The 20,194-nt window shown below is 34.2% G+C and overlaps 1 protein-coding gene across 2 annotated transcripts in view; it reads right to left on the reverse strand.

The window, feature by feature from the left end:
• Nucleotides 1–20,194, reverse strand: part of LOC132200661 (protein trachealess-like) — a 71,144-nt gene that overhangs the window by 31,649 nt on the left and 19,301 nt on the right. For both annotated transcript variants that reach the window (XM_059626305.1, XM_059626304.1), the window contains exon 4: nucleotides 18,890–18,937. In XM_059626305.1, coding sequence (XP_059482288.1) covers nucleotides 18,890–18,937 — 48 coding nt within the window. The remainder of the gene's footprint in view (nucleotides 1–18,889; nucleotides 18,938–20,194) is intronic.

Raw genomic sequence — 20,194 nt, forward strand, 5'->3', positions numbered from 1 at the left:
CCTTGTCCCCCCGATTTATTTCTTTTATCTCGAGAGCGGAGAGTAAAGTCATGTAATTTAGCTTGCCAATATGTTAGGTGTCTTTTAACCTATAAATCATCTCGGGCCGGCTGCAATGTTTTGCTCGCAACCCCTGTCGGTAAATCACATTGAGGGATGATGGGGCGTCTTAAGGAGACTCACTCATTTATATGGAAATTGGCCGGGGAGGCGCGCACGCCGGCGAAATATTGTCGTCTGCAAAGGGGTCGCACAGCACGCAGCCCATAATATGACAAATATCGCCGCCTCCGCTATTATTATTCCTAATGCATTGCGGCGCAGCATCAAACAAGTTGGCGGCGGCGGCGGCAGAGCTGTGATGTTATTTGTGTGACACGCACGCATGCCTTATTTGACGTTTATTAACAGACGCTTTGAATTAGGTAAATATTTTGAATATTATCATTAAAAAAAGCCACGATAAATTTGCAACAACAAAATTTTTAAATCAAAGAAAATTTTTAATTGTTCACAATTTAAATGTCTTGCAAAAGCCTAAAAAATAGTACCAAGAGCTATTTTTTTTATGATTATGAAGTCTTATTTTGTGTTAAAATTTACTTCATTAAAAAATCTTTGCCCAATATTCAAATAATTTTTGGAAAAGCCCGATCTATTCATTTCCATGACCATCTGCTCGAGTGTCAAATTTTTAAAACATATAATTTATGTTTTAAAAAATAAATTCTAGTTGCAATGCCCTTTTAGTTCAATGTTTCTTTCTCACGATGTTTTTTTTTTTACTTTGATAAAGATTAATTTCAATTAAAATTTAATTTAATTTTTTTTACTACGTGATTTGCATCAATTTTTAGATTTGTCTGTTCTTTATAGCTCGATACTTAAATTTCACGATTTATTGTCTCACAATTAGAAAAGGAAAGAAACGCAAAACTTTCGCATACTGGAGTTAATAAAATTCTTCATTAAAATTATGCAAATACTAAAATTCTCCTCAGATTTCTGTTGTTATTTGTTATTTCTATTGAAACTTGGTGACAACAAATTATTTTATGTTGGAACTTTTAAATCATATCTGTAATTAAAATTTTCAAATATTATAATTTTCGTCTATGAATTTGACACAGATTATTAGGTTAATAATTTGAATTTATGAGTTAATTGTAAGTTGATCAAAAATGTATAGTATATTGTATAAGATTAAAATTAAATTTATTTTAACTATTAGCAAGAAAAAAATTGATATAGGTTATAATATTCAATAACAGAAATAATAATAATAATAAAATGAAAATATAATATTATATAATATATAAATTATAAAATAATATTCGTAATATAATACAAATTACAAAAATAAAAGGTTTAATTTTTTATTAAATTAATATCTAAATTTTTCAGTATGCAAAAAATTTAAATGTAATAAAAGCCTTATTTAACCAAATTAATGAAGCGAAATTAAAAAAAAAATACATATCCGTTATTTCAAAATACCCGTGTATGAAAAAGTTTCTTCCTCTATGTCAAAAAGTGGTCGTCACAAAAAGAAAGCATTTCGGCGCAGGTTCTGTGATCTTGCGTTCGTGCGTGCAGTTTATGTACGTACGTGTGTGTGCAAAAAGTGTATGTATGTATAAAATGTGCACAGTACGCCTAAAACGGAGAATGGAATAACGCCGAATATATAAAAGAGAGAGGGACAGCGCACGCACCCGGCCGTTCGACGCGCGGCACGACAATTTTATTTTAATACTTTTTTAGTAAAGAAAAAATGATTAAATTTTTTACATATAAAGGTAGGTAGGTAGGTACCTTTGTTGGCTGCGCGCACCTTCTTACAAATCCCGCCCAAAACACTAAAATTATAGGCTTGGAGACCTCGGCGCAGGTACAGGCCTTGCACCGCCGAGATGGAAAAAAAAAATAATACAACGGGCTCAGTCGGCACTTTTAATACGAAAAATCGGCGGAGACAAACTCTCACGGATAAAGCAATTCAAAGAGAATGTCTTGAACAAAAACTCCAATAAATTTACACTTTAAAAATAAATAAACAATTAAACACCGGAAAAAAATTATAAAAGAAAATAATAATTGTGCTAAAATTTAATTTTTTTTATAGAAAGATAAATTTTTGTTCAACAAACGATGGCAAAAATACTGAAGTTTGAATGTGCAACAAATCTTGTGGTTGAAATTTGGTGTTCGCCACTTCAATAGGACTTTTTCTGTGCCTCTCCGGAGAAAATTACTACTTTGGCCAAAACCATGCCGCGCCGTTGTGGGGTTTCCTTTTTTCTTCTTATCCTGCGATTTAGGTTTCTTGTGCCTGGTGTTGTATACAATAGTAGAAACAATGCAATGATAATGTAGCCGTGTTATTATCTCTTGGTTGTGACCAAGCATGTGATTTGAAAAAGATTTTCCTATCATTTCTCGCGTGTACCATTACGGGCCTTATAATGTTCCTCATCTTCATATCATCATCCTCTGCGCGCGGCTCCTCTCTCACTTCTCATCACCCTTTTATTATATATCAAATTTTAATGACGCCAGCGTGGACCTCGCCCCTTTTCATTTTCGGCCGATTCTTGCGGTTCATCGCACCTAAATTATTTTTACTCAAATTTATTCACACGAAAAGAAACTCACTTTATCCTCAAATCTTATTTTATCGTAAAAAAAAATAATAAGTTTCAGCCTTTATTTTACCGTTTGACCAAGAAAGGTTCTGAAGAGAATTTCATTCTTTAAATTTTACTAAAAAAAATTCAAATACAAGAAAAATATCAGAGAATTTGTTAACTGATCTTGAGAGTAAACATTTTTAATTTTAAACAAATTTAATATCTCAACTTTCCCTCTAAACATAATGAAATTTCTATGTTCTTTTTCAAAAAACTTTTTAGCTGAATTGTGGGTGGCCGAGCTGATAAAAAATTTATAACGTGGCTTGCGATATGGGGAGAAAACTCGGCCGTAAAAACCTAATTTATTGAACTGACCGGCGGTCGTGTGTGCAGTGCCTTGGCATCAAAATTTGATGTTGCCCGGCTAAAATATTCATTACGACCATTATGGCTCATGTTTGCGCATGAGGCGAGGAAATGCCTGGAGAGGAACACAAGCGGGAAAACGAAATTTAATCAACTCTAGCCACCGCTTTACGATTTCGATTGATTGCTTGGCCGGTGAGCGGCGAGTTTTACGACTTTTACGCTGATCATCCCTTTCCCGGCGGCGCTGAGGAGAAACAGCTTGCGCTTCTCCACTGGGGATGAATTTTGCATGTCTTGAACACAGCAGAGAAGAGATGGAGAGACAGGCGATTTTTGAGGAAAGAAAACTTTGAAGCAGTTTTATACGAAAAATACAGGGGAAGAATTGTATGATGAACGAAAATAATTATTAGGTAAGATTATTTTAACTAGTTTAAGATTATTCATTACTGTTTAAATAAATTTTTTGCCGTCGTAAGCTTTATTTTCTTTAATTTTTTTTTATAATATAAGTTTTATAACAATAATTAAAATTATAATAAATTTTTTCTTTTTAGGATGTACGTTTCATCTGATCAATCTAATATTGCAATAGATTAAGGATCATAATCAAAGATTTTTTTATTTTATTATTCACATAAATAACATCAAAGACAAAGTAATGCAAATAAAATATCAAAAGATTCATCTCTTTGGCGAACAGAAGAAAATATGAATAAAAATTATAACGTAATATTTAAAAATTCTTATTAAACTCTTTATGACTTACAATCGTATGTCTTCATCAAAGCTAATTTCGGCCAAGTTATTTTCATAATTATACGAGGCGGCGGACGCATTTCTCAACGTATAGAACGCGCATTACATTAGGAAATTACCCTTCGAAGTGCCCATTCGGCCGTTGTTGTGGGGGAGTTTTATAGGTTAGTAGAGGCGTGAGATGTAGCTGTGATCATCGCAGGGGTGCGCAGCGGCAAATAAGACGTGCCTCGGCTCGCCCCCGTAAAGCTCAAGGGGTGCCAAAATTAATGCCATTTAAGACTGCGCGCGCTCGTCTGCGATCGGACAAGCGCTTTTATTAGCGCCGAGCTGCAAAAGTTTCCTAACGAAATTTCTCGAGAAAAGGCTGGAAAAACAAGAAGAAAGAAAATTGGTAACATTATTACAGGTGTACATTGTTGTACACATACGAACTCTATCTAGTTTCAACGGTTTCAACAATGAAAATAAATAGAATTTACTGCAGAAACTTGTCATCGTTGCAAGTTAAAATCCAATAACAAAAAGACAAAAAGCAAATTTAGGAAACTTTATTGAAATCAAGTCTCTGCAAAAATGATTATTTCCAAATTTCTTGAAATATTAAGATAAATTGACCAAACCAGACCATTTTTTAAATGAAAAGCAATGAAAAGCTGTTAATGGAGATACCAGAGTTATTATTGCAACTCTATGTGCTTTAATATTAAGCTTAAATTATGTAATAATTAGTTGAATTAGTTAATAAGCGAGCAAATTTCTTATATTGTTAAAAAAAACTGATAATTTTTTAATTGAAGAAATAGACAAATAATGAAACAATTGCATAAATAAATAATAAATTTCAATATATAAGTTCAAAAAGTTAAAATTCGTTCCATAAGTTAGGCAAAATTTTAAACAAAAGGAAATTAAAAGCTATCGCAGTGAATTTTGTGAGCCACAATGGCTCACAAAGCTAGTCAAAGTAGACTTTGGATTAGTTTAAGGAGAAGCTTATGATGATATAGTCAAATCAGAGCTTGATTGTTGCACTCTGGAGTCAAATCAGGTCTTTTAAATAGTTTAATTTCTCCTTAGCCACAATGTTCATTTTCACTGACTATGCTGACTGAAATTTTGAGCTAATTTGACTGTCCCATTTTTAGCAGACCTTCCTTAAATTAGAATTATTAAATAAAGATACCAATTTTTCCTTCAAGTGTAAATGACAGTTTTTTCTCTCTAAAAATCAAATCTTGTCAATCCAATGTCATCGAAAGACAGAAGATGCTAAACATTTGATCCAACCTTTTTTCTGCCACTTTTTCCTTTCAGAAAATCTCATTTTCCAAACACATTTCATCCCCGCCACTTTTTGTTAAAGAACCTCGCCGTCAATTTTCCAATTTCGCTCCTCCGGCGTTGGCAGAGAGAACAGATCCAAAAGATCTCATTCTCCATCCCCTTATGCATAATCGCGGATCCAGCATGAGGTATGCGATTTTTCTTTCCCGCAGAGAGAAGAGAGAAGAGAGAGAGGTGCTATGCTACAAATAAGCCATTAGCTCTGCCTCATCTGACTTTCTTGTCCGCCGAACGAACGAACACACACATCCATCCCTCTTCTCCGAGCGAGAGATATAAATTCGTGCGGCCTCTCGGGAGCCCTATTTCTAGTTAAAATGCAAATTTCGCCGCTTCCAACGACAACATTCGCCTTATTATTTTCTCCTATATGTCAAACTTTTTACCTTAAGAGAGGACGGAATAAATGAAGTGTATCGTATTATGCGCGCCGGAGCTCGTTTTCGATTTTGCATAATCAGATAGATAATCTTCTTACGCGCCGCGAGAAGGAAGGTTAATCTGAAAAACAGACACAGCCACCCTCTCTCGTGCACCAAAAACACAACAAGATGAATAAATTAAGCTGCCGTAAGAGCGAGGCACGTCGAAGTAGAAGAAGCCATCAAGAAGTGAGGACGCGCACCGCGTGTCTCTCTCTCTCTCTCTCATTCTCGGCCTGCCGGCAATAAAAATGAACATAAATCATAGGGCGAAATAAAAATGCTCATTTAAAGTGAGAATTCTCTCGGAGAAAGTCGCTGCGAACAGCGAACTTCACTTACTGCGGCTGACTCAGAGTGCACTATAAAGCCCCGGGATTATGTGAAGGGGTGCGCTTTCCTCTTCATTGCGCGCTCTCTCCGTGCACACCCTTTGTACTGTACACAGAAAGCAGAGCACGCGAAATGCGATTTTGTCATTGTTGGCAGCCACGGACATGCACACACTGTTGCTGAGAGGACTTTCCGACTTGTTGGGAAAACGAGAAAGTCGGCGTTTCCTGGCAAGAAGTGACACTTCTGTATGAGCTTTTCAGTTATTAAATTATTCAAACTTCAAATTAAATTTTTTTTATTGTATAATTCATTAATATTTATGCCTTGAAAATAAAATTTTACGCTACGAAGAAAGAAAAAAATGAAAAATTCTGCACTGGTGGAATTGAGAACTATTGTTTTGAAAATAAAATAAAACAATAACAAGAAATTAATCTATTTTTTCACTATAGTTTGTCACTTTTCAATATTTTAAATTTTTTAAATAAATAACGGGGGAAAAAATAAATTAATTGTATAATTATTCCAAATAACCAACAAATACATAAAATTAGTGCTGTATACAATAATAATTTGTAAAACAGAACAAAATAAATATTTGGAGAGAAATATTTGAAGCTTTATAAGCGTCTATGTTAAATTTTAACTTTTTGTGTTTTACGAACATTCAAGAAATAAAAATCAGTCGAGGGGTGTGTTTTTAATATGTTGCTCACGTAGTTGTTGAAAATGCAAATATTCTTAATCCTTTCGGGCCATTTGCTAATTTTTATTTTCCCCGTTCCAAATTAGTTTTCTCCTCTTGCTTTTTTCTCTCTCTCACTCGTGAGGGGGAAAAGAACGATAAAAATAAAATAAAAATGCACTCGGCACTCGCTCGCGAGAGAGCAATATGTCGCGTCTCGAAGAATTTTTCTTTTCGGTCGCGGAGGGGGTTGCGCTGTTTCTTCTCCCCTTTTGACAAAGCAGCCTCTATTAAAGCCTCATTACTGCGAGCGGCTATTAATTACGGCTTACTAGGGATTAAACTTTATGGCACCTCTCGGCAAAGGTCAACACGGGAGCACTCTCGAAACCGAAAACAATCCAAACTGTTCAGATTATTCAGACTTTTTGGTTCGTCACAAATTTCCTTTCATTTGCAGCTTTAGGGTGCTTTGTATTCCGCTCACTTCTTGCTTTTGCTACGTGTTAAATGATGCGCGAAACTAAAGACCCAATGTTGTAAGAATGAATTGTGAAGTTTCTTTTTTTAATTAAAAGGGGGAAGGAAACATTTTTTCCCTTTTCCTCGAGACTGCCCTCTGCTCCTCTCCTTTCTAATTTGCTGTCGTCGCCAACTCTCTAATTTACTAGACAAAAAATTTACATTCGTTTCTCGACTTTAAAGAGATAAACTTCTTCTTCTTCTTACTTTTCGTCGAATTGAATTCGTATGTAATCTAATTAATATTTGAGAAGCATAGTCTGCAAGTCACGTTCTCTACATTGATGATGATAATATGGTCCAAGAGGAAAAGTCGGGAAAAGTCATAAAACGCACTGACCCTTGGCTTCTTGGCGGCCGTAAAAGGCGAGATCAGGAGAAGAGCAGAGAAGTGCGCGAGGCTCAAGAAACGAGGGGCCTCTTTTTTTTATTTTATTGACGCCGGTTGCTATTGAAATATAAATGATGACCTCCACCGACCACATGAAAGAAAATTTCCTCTTCGTGCGGGTGGACCGAGAATTCAAACAAGTCTAACTTGCCTCTTTGCAGAAAAAATATGCTTGATGCAAAAAGAAATTTTATTTTTGTCAAGGATTTTTCAATTCTAAGTATTCTTTTAAATTCAGAAATAGAATTCAGTTTTTTCCTACTAAAAATCGGTTCATTTTTTTTCAAATCAAACTAATTTATTTGATTCGCAGGTTGCATAGTTTAATCTTGAAATCTTGAAACCCCTAGAAAATTTAAAAGTCTCAGAAAGGAAATCTAGAAAAAAACTTATTTTTTTTCTTTGGTAAAAAGAGTTAATTTCAGATTTGCACATAGTGAACAAGATTGACAAAATTCGCAAAGATTGCAAAAAATTACAAAGGTTATATTAATTATACCAAGTCTAGAAAAATAAATAAAAGGAACAACCCCAGATCAGAATGAGGAAGCAGAAATTAAAGCTATTAGCAGCGTTGATCATCGTTAATGGGTAAAAATGGGAAAGCGATGCAAATCGGTTCGCTCATTTCTCGGCGGCACCCCTGGTCGTCCGTCTTTGCAGCTCCTTGGCAGTTTCCTTTGCGAGGCAATATATCGTGTGCGACGTGACACCCTCTCGCTTTTATTCCTGGCCGAAATAAGTGAAACTAAGTTCGGGCAGCACCCGAATGCAGGAAATTAAACGATTTCTCTTTCTCTCGCAAGATAAATTTTGCCCACGTGACTTTCCGATGCTCCGCATTGCTTGCAGCGTTTCCGCTGCAGCCAAGCAAGAGAGGTGCGCGCCGGATTAGAAACGATTTGTACGAAAATTGGTGCTCAGTCAGATTAAATCAAATAAGGGAAACGAATGCTCCAGAACAAGATTATATTATACCGATTGCCAAGTCCTCTTTATTTATAATGTATAGTACTTGATTCCTGTACCAGTAAATTTGTTTGTAATTGCACAAATAATAAATCAAAGATTTGAAGAAACAAAATAAATTAAGTTCTGAAATCAAAAAGACAAAATTAATCATCAAGACTTCAAAGGATTACAGTTATGATACTAAAAGAAAAGTGTATTTTTTACTTGAAATACATATTAGTTAACAACATCTGAATCATTATTTGTACAATGAAAAGTCGTTTAAAAATTGAATCTACAGAAAAATAATGTATTTTAAATAAACTGTGTAAAATATTTAAAAATAATTTAAATAATTAATAAATTAAATAAAAAAAAGTTTAATAAATAAACAAATTTAATAAAAAAACGTAGCAAATTTTAATTTTAATTTTTTATATTAATTAGTTTATTATTTATTCTTTTAAAAATTTATATAACCTCTGCACCATTTTAATATCAATTGGTCTTTCGTTATAAAATAATGTATATATTTATTTGATCTTGAAAATATTCAACGAACGCACCAAATCCCACACTTCCTTCCCTGTTAAAAAAGAAAGTAAGAAATTGCACTGGGTATGCGCTTTCTGGGGTGCAAATTTGTCTTCAATGAACGCAATAAGAGAGTGCAGACTGCTCGTGATAAATCATGCCCATACACATTGCGAAGGGAGTCGGGGTGGAAAAAAAATAATCACTCTCCGTATGTTGTACCCCGCGTGTTCCTCTGTGCCAATATAAAAGTGTGTTTATTTTGCTAAATCGATACCTCCTCTCGCTTGTTTGCTTGCCTGAGAAAACGTACAAATTGCAGACGCTGGGTGACAAGTCTGAAGGCGATTTTTCACCGGGCTGGCTAATAATGCAGCCAAGACAAACACTTAAGAAGCTGCTCGTTTGTTTGGGGAAAATAGCAATAATGCACGACGGCACGGGAAACGAGCAATAAGTGCCATGAGGAAGTACATTGTGGCCGAAAAAGGGAAAAACTGATGGGGTTTAATGTTAATTGTACATTTTTTTTCGCAATGTAGACGATTTTCCTCTAAAAATGTTAATTTTTTTTGTTAATAATTTAGCCGGTTCTTTGCAGTTGATAAGCCAAAACGTAAATAAAATTACGTTAGGTACAAAAAAATGTGTTTAAAAAAAATGCACAACTTTTCATGTTGCAAACAAATTTAAGAAATAAATTAATTTTTCATTCATATATTACAACATATGGTGCGTTTTTAGGAGATTTTCTATTTAAAAAATGGTTAGATTTGTCTGTTTTAAAATATCTTGTAAATTTCTATTTTTCATTTGATTTATTCATTTTTCATTTAACTAGTTTTTTAAAAAAACTTTTTTTATTATTTTTACCGTGGAAAATTTAAGCAAGGAGGTCTAGGGGTAAGCAAACATTGGCGTGTAGAAGGAAACAGGCAGATTTTAGTATTCATTAAAATATGACTTGCATCATTGCTATGCATTTCATGACACGCAGGTCGGCGGATATGAGACGAAACTCATCTCTTGGGTTCCTTGGCGCGGCGGCGTTCATGCGTGCGTTTTGTTATTAGGAATATATACATACAACACTTGAAGTAAGTTGCACATGCAGTCAAAAGGATGTCGGGTAATTCGCAGAGGAGGTTATTTCATTTTGAAGATTCCGAAGGGTTCCCCCTTGAGAATAATAAATGGACACGCATTTGCATATTGCTACTGATAGAGAGCATGAGAGGAGAGGAGACACGCGGGACGAAATTAGATGCTGGGCAATGAACTACTAAAGGAAGACTGCTGGATCTGTAATATGTATAAATTACAAATACCCTTATTCACATTCAAGTATTACAGTTTTGTCAAAATAATTAAGAAAATTTTAGTTCCTTTTGTTAAAAACTTTAATATTCGAGTAGATTTTCTAAACAATTTAATTTAGGGAGCAGTTTTCTTGAAATTTAAGAAGAATAAGGAATAACTTTGGGCTTTCTGTCTTGATTTTTTGTAAAGAACTGGGACAGAGATCGATGTAGAAAATAAAAATTTTATTTTTAAAAAAGATTTGACTCAATTTATTTTTTGAAACAGTATGTGCGAGTTTTTTTTCATTAATTAGTGAATTTTCAAAAACTTCTTATTTAATTCTGAAGTTTTTAATATGAATTTTATGCCTTTTTTATTCATGAGGCTCACAATTAAATTTTCGTGACGTTGACTATGCCTTTGACTTGATTCAAATTGTTTTGAAATATGATTTTTTTTTTATTAAAAAATGATATTTTAACTTTTTTCTATATTGTTGAAGGAATAAACTTAATATTCTTTTTTTTTGTTTTACTGCCATCAATGTTTTGAGAACGACGCACGTCCACAATCTCTATAGCCGCTCTCTGACCACAGCTCGGTCGGCCAGTCGGCAGATGTGCCAAATGACATAATTTGACCGCTCCCGGCTCTTTACGGCAAAAATATTCCAATAACAAACGCGTTGTGTACCTTTCTATGGCCATTATGTAAATGTCAAAACAAACCCCAGCCATTCGGGACACTTGTGGTCAGCCGAGCCCTCCACGACCCCGCATCGATTCATCACTACTGTTTTTTTTATATTAATATAGAAAAAAGACACACAATCGCAGCATCCCCCGAAAATGCGGCCATTCGAAATGCACGATTGCTGTCAAATTAGAGATGTGCGCGCATGACGTGTCTGTCGAGGGAATAATTTTCAATAAATTTCAACGTTGGCGGTAGGCAGTGTCCATCAGCGTCGAGATGAAATTTGTCTCCAGGCTTCGCAGACATGACATCTGATACAACTTTTTGCTGCGCAATTAAATTATTTTGCTCTCGTTAAACGCGAAAAATTCCGCTCGGCATTCTTGGCGGAAAGATATCGAAAAATATATATTATGTCGCAGTGCTGCAGAAATGGTCGCCGCCGTAACTGGATTTATAAATTTTAATAAGCTTTTGTGCAGCGACCGAGCGGCAATAATGACGACAACAATAACACACGTCGTGGCACATTGCTGAATTTCAGCTCCCACGAGTTCCACACACTCTCAGGGTGCTCTCCTTCTTCTCTCTCTCTCTCGGCCATTAATATTTGATTTTTACTGCTGCGGCTGTTTCGTATTCGCGCTGCCGAGCTGTCTCCTTAAGTGGATTTATTTCCATATCAAGAGCGCCCGAAAGGAAATTTATGGCCTGGTGAATTATTAATTTTTAGAGCCCGCAATCATACGCGATTTTCAAGTGCCGCAAAATTTATCGACTGCAACGACTTTTAAATATCTTAAGTGTGCGCATGTTTGCAGAATTCAACTTGATTTAAAACTTCAAATAAATTAATAATATTATTTAAGAAGTATTTTTGTTTTTAGTTCTTATCAATTATCTTGGAATTAATTTTAATAAAATAAAATAAAACAAAAGCAATTAAAAGTTTCCATTTTTTCTTGATTATTTAACAAACTATAAATTTATTAATTGCGAGAACAATTATAATCAATATAAAAATATTAACCTAAAGCTAGCGAACAGGTGAATGGATGAATTTGAACTTGATTCTAATGCATGGTTTTGATCTGGTTTTAATAAACTGTTTTTAATGTTATTATGGAAAGAATAATTATTAGAAGTCTATTTGAAAAGCCAAATTACAAATCAAACAATGAGATGATTTGTAAACTCTATCAAAAATATTAATTTAAGCTAACCTTATGTTGCAAAATTCTCAGGGAAGGTGGGGGGTCTATTTATCTCAAACGTTTTAGCAAAATATTTGCCTTTTTGTTCAATAATTGAATGCTCTCAAAATCCTTTGTTTAATTTTGTTATAAGGATTTAGACAAATATAATCAACAGTAAAAAAGTATCGACAAAATTTGACTAGCTCTATTCTTGGTATACTGGTGGAGCCGTTTTTTATAAACGATTCCCTCTCATTTAAACATTTTTGTTTTAAATTGAATAGAAACAATGTGTTTGAAACAATTAGTTGAATAATCAACTATAATTAAAAAAAAAATTAGTTCAAAAATAAACTAATTATTATGAACGATATTTTTGATGAGCAATACTTGTTTTTATTTCTATTTTTATTAATTTTTTTATGATATATTTTAGTTTGAATTTGATTGGTTGGTTGACAGGAGTGCAGCAAGAATTCGGACTGAATTTGTGATGGAGTTTTGCCTGCGTCTTGGGTTGGCAAAAATAAGCCGCAGATCTCGCGAGGCACAGAAAGAGCGCGCGGTGCAGCAAAAAACTTGATTCAAAGGAGACCGCTACGCAACAACAATCAGAGCCGCTGAAGCACGCCCATTGTTAAAGACAATAGTTGGGCCTTATATGGAAATCCGTCGGGCCGCGGCGGCGGAAAAAATGCCGTGTGTGCTTCTGCAGTCGCCTGGCACTTCCAATTTGTAAGGTGCACCTTTCAGAGCATCTGAATGGTCGCGGCGCGCGCGATTTATTACGTCTTTCTACATCAACAACGTATTAAATAAGCCTGCAATTTTATTGTTCCGTCCTTCATGAATCTATTTAATTGACATTTAATGCGCGGCTACTGTTAAGCGACCCAAGAAGAAGAAGAAGAGCCGCGCACCGGCACAGCGGCAGGGACGCTGCATGCGAGCTCGAAATTTATGGCTCCAGATTAAGCCGCGCGCATTTAAACTCATTTCGATTCTGCAGGCGAAGGAGCAAATTTGTTTTCGTACTTTTGTGCCTCTTTGTATCAATCAAAGTTGATGGAAAAGGTTTTGACCGACTTGAAAAATAAAACCAAGAATTTTAATAGAGATGGACTAAAATAATTAGACAAATTTTCAGATTAAGAGATATTTTTGGTATTGAGAATGTAAAAAAACATGAAATCTGACGTTTTGAGTTCTTTTGTTGAATCAAAATTGCAAAAAAACACCAAAATTAGTTGATCAGCTCCTTATAATCAATTTAGCTTCAAAATTTCATAAAATTTTCCGACCTTTTCTATAAAAGATTTTAGAATTTGTCTAAATTTTTATCAAAACGATGAAATAACATTTTCCAATTATTTAATAATAATTTTTTGTCTAAAAAACCTGAAGCAGAATATTCTGGTCTTAAAAAAACACCAATTTCTCATTTTTATGGGATGATCAAAAAGCCGTATTAGAAAATAATGTAATTTAGGTGCCGGATAATTTGATTAATGAGACGCGCATTTGAATGGGAGTGAGCAAAGCTGCGGCCGCTGACACGCGATTTCCATTCATTCTTTTCACTTCATTGAGTAGCACCTCTTCAATGGCTCATCTTCTTCTTCTTTCTTCTCTCCGTGTCTCGCAGTCAACGGGGCAGCTGCCGCCGCGTCTCTACTTACTTACGTTGCTTGGTCTCTTTTACAAGCAGCAGATAATTACATGGAGCTATGTGTCTCGAGCACCGACTCAGCCAACAGTCGCGAAGGCAAAAGAAAATAATAACCGGGCGACGCGCATTCTTCTCTGCTTTGATTCGCCTCTGTGCGTTTAATATATAAATTTATATATTTTAAAGAGGGAAAAGTGGACCTCGCGAGTCTTCTCAAAATAAGCATTCGTAACATAATTAATTTCGAGATAAAGATAAATTGTAATTATTTAATGCTATTTGCAGACAACAAGCACTATTATTAAATAGTTTAAATAACATTTACATATTATTTTATAAGTATTTGTTTCTTATTAAATATTCTATTTAACGGTATTATTGTAAATACTATATTTATTTAATTTTTTATTTTTAAATAAATTAATTTTATTTAGTTGGGAATTATCACTTGTAAAATACAGCAATAATTATATTTTGGATCTTTTACAATTATATCAAAATATAATAAAATTTAGCTCCTTAACTAGCCTAAATTTAACAAGAACAAAATGCAAATGGCATCCTGATATGTGTGTCTAGGTTTAAAAGGGAAAATTAAATTTTATTCTATGTAATTAATAATTCAAAAAAACAAAGGTACGATCAATAGCATAAATTCCATAAAGTTATCTAGTAAGAAGAAATAGTGAAGAACCTTGAAAATTCGGAAAGCTCTTGTCATAATTATTATCATTGAAATTAAATTTTTAAACATTCTCACTAATCCTGGGTTGAAAAGTCCTTATGCTTTTGTTCAAAATAAATTTAAAAAAAAAAACCCTCCGCCCCACGTTGCACTTCCGAATTCTTCTTCCCACATCAAAGAAGTCCCCGTCTCCCTGCAGTGATTTTTTATTCCTTGTGAAATGCAAATTCGCGCCGCGGCGATTATTATCTTTCGCACCTCCCGATCTCGCGGCGCGAGCGAAGAATTCCAAATCAGAAAGAACTAGAAAAAAGCACTTCTTGCGGTTTTTTCATCTCTCTTTTTTTCCACTGCTGCATTTTTTTTTCGTTGTGTATTCCCAAAAGCCGCGGAATAAAAAATTCATAACTTAATATTGTCGGTTCGGAGGCGCGTTTTTTTTTTTAACTGCCTCGCACAATAAGAAATTCCAAGGGCAGGATGGAAATAAGGCGCGGGGCAGATACACACATGTGAGTGCATCATTTGTCATAACGTAAAATCGTTTTATATGCAGTCCCCCTCGCAAGATCCCTCACGTAAATCTCGGCGCGCGAGATAAAATAGTACAGCATCCGATCTGCCGCTGCCCCCACCATGCATCCGTGCCCGTCTCGTGTCCACAGCTATTTTTTATTCGCGCGTAATTACATGTCATGCATCCATTCTTGATAAAGGGCAGCCGCTCTCCGGAACTAAATCGTCGTGGCCGCCAGCAGCTTGCGACCAAAATAAAAGCGGTTTTGAACGCATTGTAGAATGCAAGGGGAAAAATTGGACAATTTTTAGATCTGTTTTTAATTTAAAATCAATTATAAACTCAATTGCACAAATCTGATGGATTAAGAGTATAATATGTATCAAAAAAGTTAACAGAAAAATTGAAAATTAAATTGGATTTTTTTTTGTGGACAGAATTTTGCTATATAAATAATTATTATAAGCTTAACAATACTTTTGGAGTTTTGAGATTTGAAATTTTTAGCAGAAAAGAATCGCATGAATATTTAAAAGATTGAAAACTTCAACCTGGGTTCCAAGAGGAATTTACCATTCGATTTCTGCCTAACACAATTGGAGTATTCAAAATTTTAAAATCATCCTAAAAAACATAAAAAGTTTTAAGACAGAATCTAAATACCTGAAGTGGCTTCAGTCTTACTAATTTTAATTCTCATAAATCATAATTATCGCAATAACTGGTTGCAGTTAAAAAAAACTTAAATCCACTTATATAATTCACAATATTTTTCACACTGAAAGCGACGGCAAAATCAAAGAGAATCCCAATCGTGACAAAAAAAATTAATCCACTTTTTTTTAAATCGTTTACAGGCTGCTATATAAATAAATAAAGTTTATATAAAATATGTGCATTTATTCTTGGAAATCTGTTGGAGATTTAATGAAAAATCAGTCCCTGAGATTCCACCAGTAATTAATTCACGGTCACAGTCATTTTCAAGCGCGACTTTCTCATGAAATGATCGATTTTTAGCCGAGATAAAATTGCAACATATTGTTTGTTGGCATCGAATATTATATTGAAGTGCGTTATCTAGATCAGGTTGTGCTGGCAATAATATTTTTTTTTTACAATTCGAGAGCAATATCATTGTTTCAAGGCAGAAACACCTGCTACGTATATTGTCACACATTATTTATTATGTCACTTAGCAGAAGAAACACGCGTGTTTACTTCGCACTCTCCCAGCACAGCATCTTTGCCGCGACCCCGCGGGACGCGTTTATCATTTTCGCCTCCCCAACCTGAATATTTGAATTTGTTTACGTTTGCCCTCTCTTGAGATTTGCAGAGAAAACGAATGTTTCACTTTCACAGCGTAAAATTTAGACTCTTTAATTAATTCAACCTGAATTTAATTTGTTTATTATTTTGTTTTAAAATAAATATTTTCACAAGATTTTTTCAGCTCAAGTAGATTAATTTTTGCTGAAAATATTGAATAAAATTTTGATTCACTATTGATGCTGTGTATTTGTGCATATTGTTACAAACGCATTGTTTAAATTATTGAGAAACTATTAAAAGCAAACAAAATAAAAAAAGAGATCGCTGGATTTTTAATTAAAAACTATTTTAATTACATTGCAATAGGAGTTGTTTCAAAAATTTAATGGCTAACAAAAAGCCGACTGTGCCAAAAGGATTCATTAATTTATCCAGTGACCTTGCCTTGGGCAGCGTGGTGAGCAGTTTGTAAAATAATGCTTCCTAGGCAGACACACGAGGAATGTATGTGGACGACGTTTGCGTAATTTTGCCGCAGACACAATGACCTAATATACGCGGCCAAGGCACATTTAATAATTCAGGTCCTTCCTTCTTGAAATCTTTACAATTATGTATTTTGAGAACATGTCTAAACAAACAACTAAAGGTACAATTTTTGCAATTTTCCTTGAATACTGAAGTACAACCATAATATTTGAAAACATTTAATTAATATTCTTTTTTATGTATATCTGTATTTTTAAATTTGTTGTTCTGAACAGTAATGCAATAATTTTTAAAAAGCATATATTATAATATTTTTAATTATGTATTCAATAATTAAAAATATCTTGACAAATATTTATTTTAAAACGTAAATTATAAAAGTATTAAATTTATATAAATAAAATTTAAATACTCTTCTATAAATATTTTCTCTTATACCACTCGTCACATTTTATTGAGAATAGAGAGAATGGAGAATTGTCCAGGACACTACGTTAATAACCACCACAGCTTTATGCTAGAAAAAAATAGTGATCGCCACTACTTCTCCCACGGCTGCTTGATATCAACCGATTCTCCTGAGATAATCATCAGTCTTACTTTAATAATTCCGCTCTCTGGTGAGAAAAAATCTGTGCGCTCCTGGGCGTTTCTCTTCACATGATTTTTTCATTAATTAAATCTGACCCAAAGCTCAATTACGTTGGCTTTTATAATGCAATTTTCGAAATTTTATTTAAAACGTTAGTCCATTAATTTAGACTGGTGAAAAATCTTCTTTACTTCTTTTTAAAATCACTCAATAAATTAGTTTTTGACGTTAAATCTTTGCGTTTTTATTGATCTGAAAAAAAAAAATTTGAAAATAATGACTGCATTTTATCTTTCCTGCAATAAAAAAGATTCTAATTTAGGTTTTATATTCAAATATCAGGACTGAATTGAAAATTTTAATGTCAGTGTTACATTTTAATTTTATTCAATAATAAGAAAAAATTTGAACAAAATTGCCTTTTTTTTTTTCATAAAATAAAAATAATGACATATTTTTTAACTGAAATGTGACCATTAAAAATTTGCTTGGCAAAATTATGAAGTTTTCATTTAACTGTTTTTAATTTTAATTTGCCCCTCTTATATTTGAGGATTCGTTAGTTTTTTTCCCAGCTGGTCAAAGTCCGCAGCAGCAATAAAATGAGGCGATAGTGGCCAGGGGTAGAAATTGCAAGTGACGTCAGTTCAATGAGAATTGCTTAATAACCCAGCCCGGCTATATTAGATTCTTTCTTTCCTTCTCTTGTTCTGTCCGCAGTGTATGTTTAAGTAGCGAGTACAGCCACGCGCAAAACCGACCGTGTATCTCTCTCGCATCTATCCCTTTGATAATGGCTTTTCGCAGCCGAATGAGAAAAGACGATCGACTCGCTGGGATAATAAAATGCATTGGCAGATAAGCCGTCGGCTGCAAACTACTGCATTGAATGACCCATTTCGATGGCTTTTCACCTTTTTGCAAACGACGGGATCAGGAATACGGGCACTTTTGTGCCGAAAAAGGGAAACTGCTGATATTGTCGGCATTAAATTTGCGGATTGGATTTTTCTCTAAAAAAGATAGAAAAAGCTTTTTTCAGCAATAAATAGTTATTGGTATAAATTCTTTTTTTTTAATAATAAACAAGATTTGAAGATTTTGTTTGGCAGAAAACTATTTTCTTTTCGTCGATTTTCGCTGATCCCTCGCTCTCTCAACAAAGGCGATAAAGAGATAGCGAAAAAGTACTTTCCTCCACTCACGTTGTATACAAATGGCATCATCAATGGACCATCTCGAGCTTTTATGTCCGAGCGAGACGTTCTCGAATGCGAGCACCGAAGTACATTCGCCGCGCGGCGATAAGCCATGAGATAGCAAAGGTTAATTCCATTGAACGAGTCAAGAGGTCCTCTCTCACTTTATAAATCTCAATAGTGCTCATCTCGCCCAGTCAACAATGATTGACGTGATCTTTCCCTCTCTCTATCCCACCCGATCCAACCTATTCTGCAGAGAGCGGCGCACCGACTTTGGTAACGCGAGAGATAAAAAAAAAATTATAATCTGTACTCACCGAGCGTTCACAGAAGTTGGGTGGCCCATTTCGTCGCCAACTGGTTTCCTGCAAATTAAAACCAGCAGAAAGTTGCTTAAATCTGGCCAAAAATAATTAAAAATTTAATTTATAAAAGAGAAAAAAAATAATTTAATTAGCAAAGTGCTCCTGTGAAAATATTTTTACTTGGGAATTTATTCTAGTGGTGAGATTATCTAAAAAATAAAAAATCAATCTGAATGAAAAAAAAATAAGTGTTTTAAGACTAATTTAAAATTTTTATTATTTTTAATTAAAACTCTAAAATAAACAAACGGCAAAACCCTGAACCTGATGAACTGAACACTCAAAAATTCAATTCCAAAACCGTGTGTAATTTTTGCACTGGCGCCGACCTAGCTAAATTTCCATACAAATTACAATTGTGATCCCTTAAGTTCGCGCCCCGAAAGGGGATTCTTGTGCTCTGTGCGAACGAAATTGCGTTGTCCACTCGCAATAATAGAAACAAACGCCGAATCCCGCGCATTAACTTCGGGATTAAACGGTGCACGAGCTTTCGGCGGCGGCGACAAAATTGAATTCGAGACGCCCCTTCAGCCAAAATCAATGAGAGAAAAATGTCATGTCCGGCTTTTTAAAGCAAACCTCGTCTCGCGGAGAGGCTTAATTTTACTGCTGTGGACAAAAAAGAATTTGAACTGGATAATTTACGACATTGGCGTGACCTTTGGTCCGCCGCTTCACAATTCCATTAAAAGGTGCTAAAAAATTGATTGCGCGAGACTTTAAAGTGATTTTACTTTCCTCTTTTAAATATCCCAAGAATATTTATAAAATATAAAAATCAAGTGATGAATTTTTTATTTTTCAAAGAAAGGATAAATAAATTTGAGCTGTGTATTTTATAAAAATAAAAAAATAAAATCCAAAGAAGGTGCAAACCGATGAATATTTTTCCAGGTAGAAGTAAAATAAAATGAACTGATTATAATAATAACTATCTAGTGCAAAAATAATTGTAAAAATTGATTCGGTTCGATTTTTATTTTTTTTTTATTTTTTATTAAGATTCAAACTTTATTGTCGTCAAAATGAGATTTGGAGCAAACCAAAAATAAAAACTATAGTTGAATTGTTTACCAAAATTCTTAACATTTAAATTAACAATTTATTATTATTCTTCCCTTCCTCTCTTCCATGTTCTAAAAATACACTTCAAAAGAATCAAACCGACAATTCGCGTCTTGTTAATTTTTTTCCCCGCTGACACTGTTGGTAAATATTAATTTAATACTGATTGACTCTCCAAATTAGGCAACG

Source organism: Neocloeon triangulifer, unplaced genomic scaffold (assembly GCF_031216515.1).
Source record: "Neocloeon triangulifer isolate White Clay Creek 2 clone unplaced genomic scaffold, ASM3121651v1 ptg000014l, whole genome shotgun sequence".
Taxonomy (NCBI): domain Eukaryota; kingdom Metazoa; phylum Arthropoda; class Insecta; order Ephemeroptera; family Baetidae; genus Neocloeon; species Neocloeon triangulifer.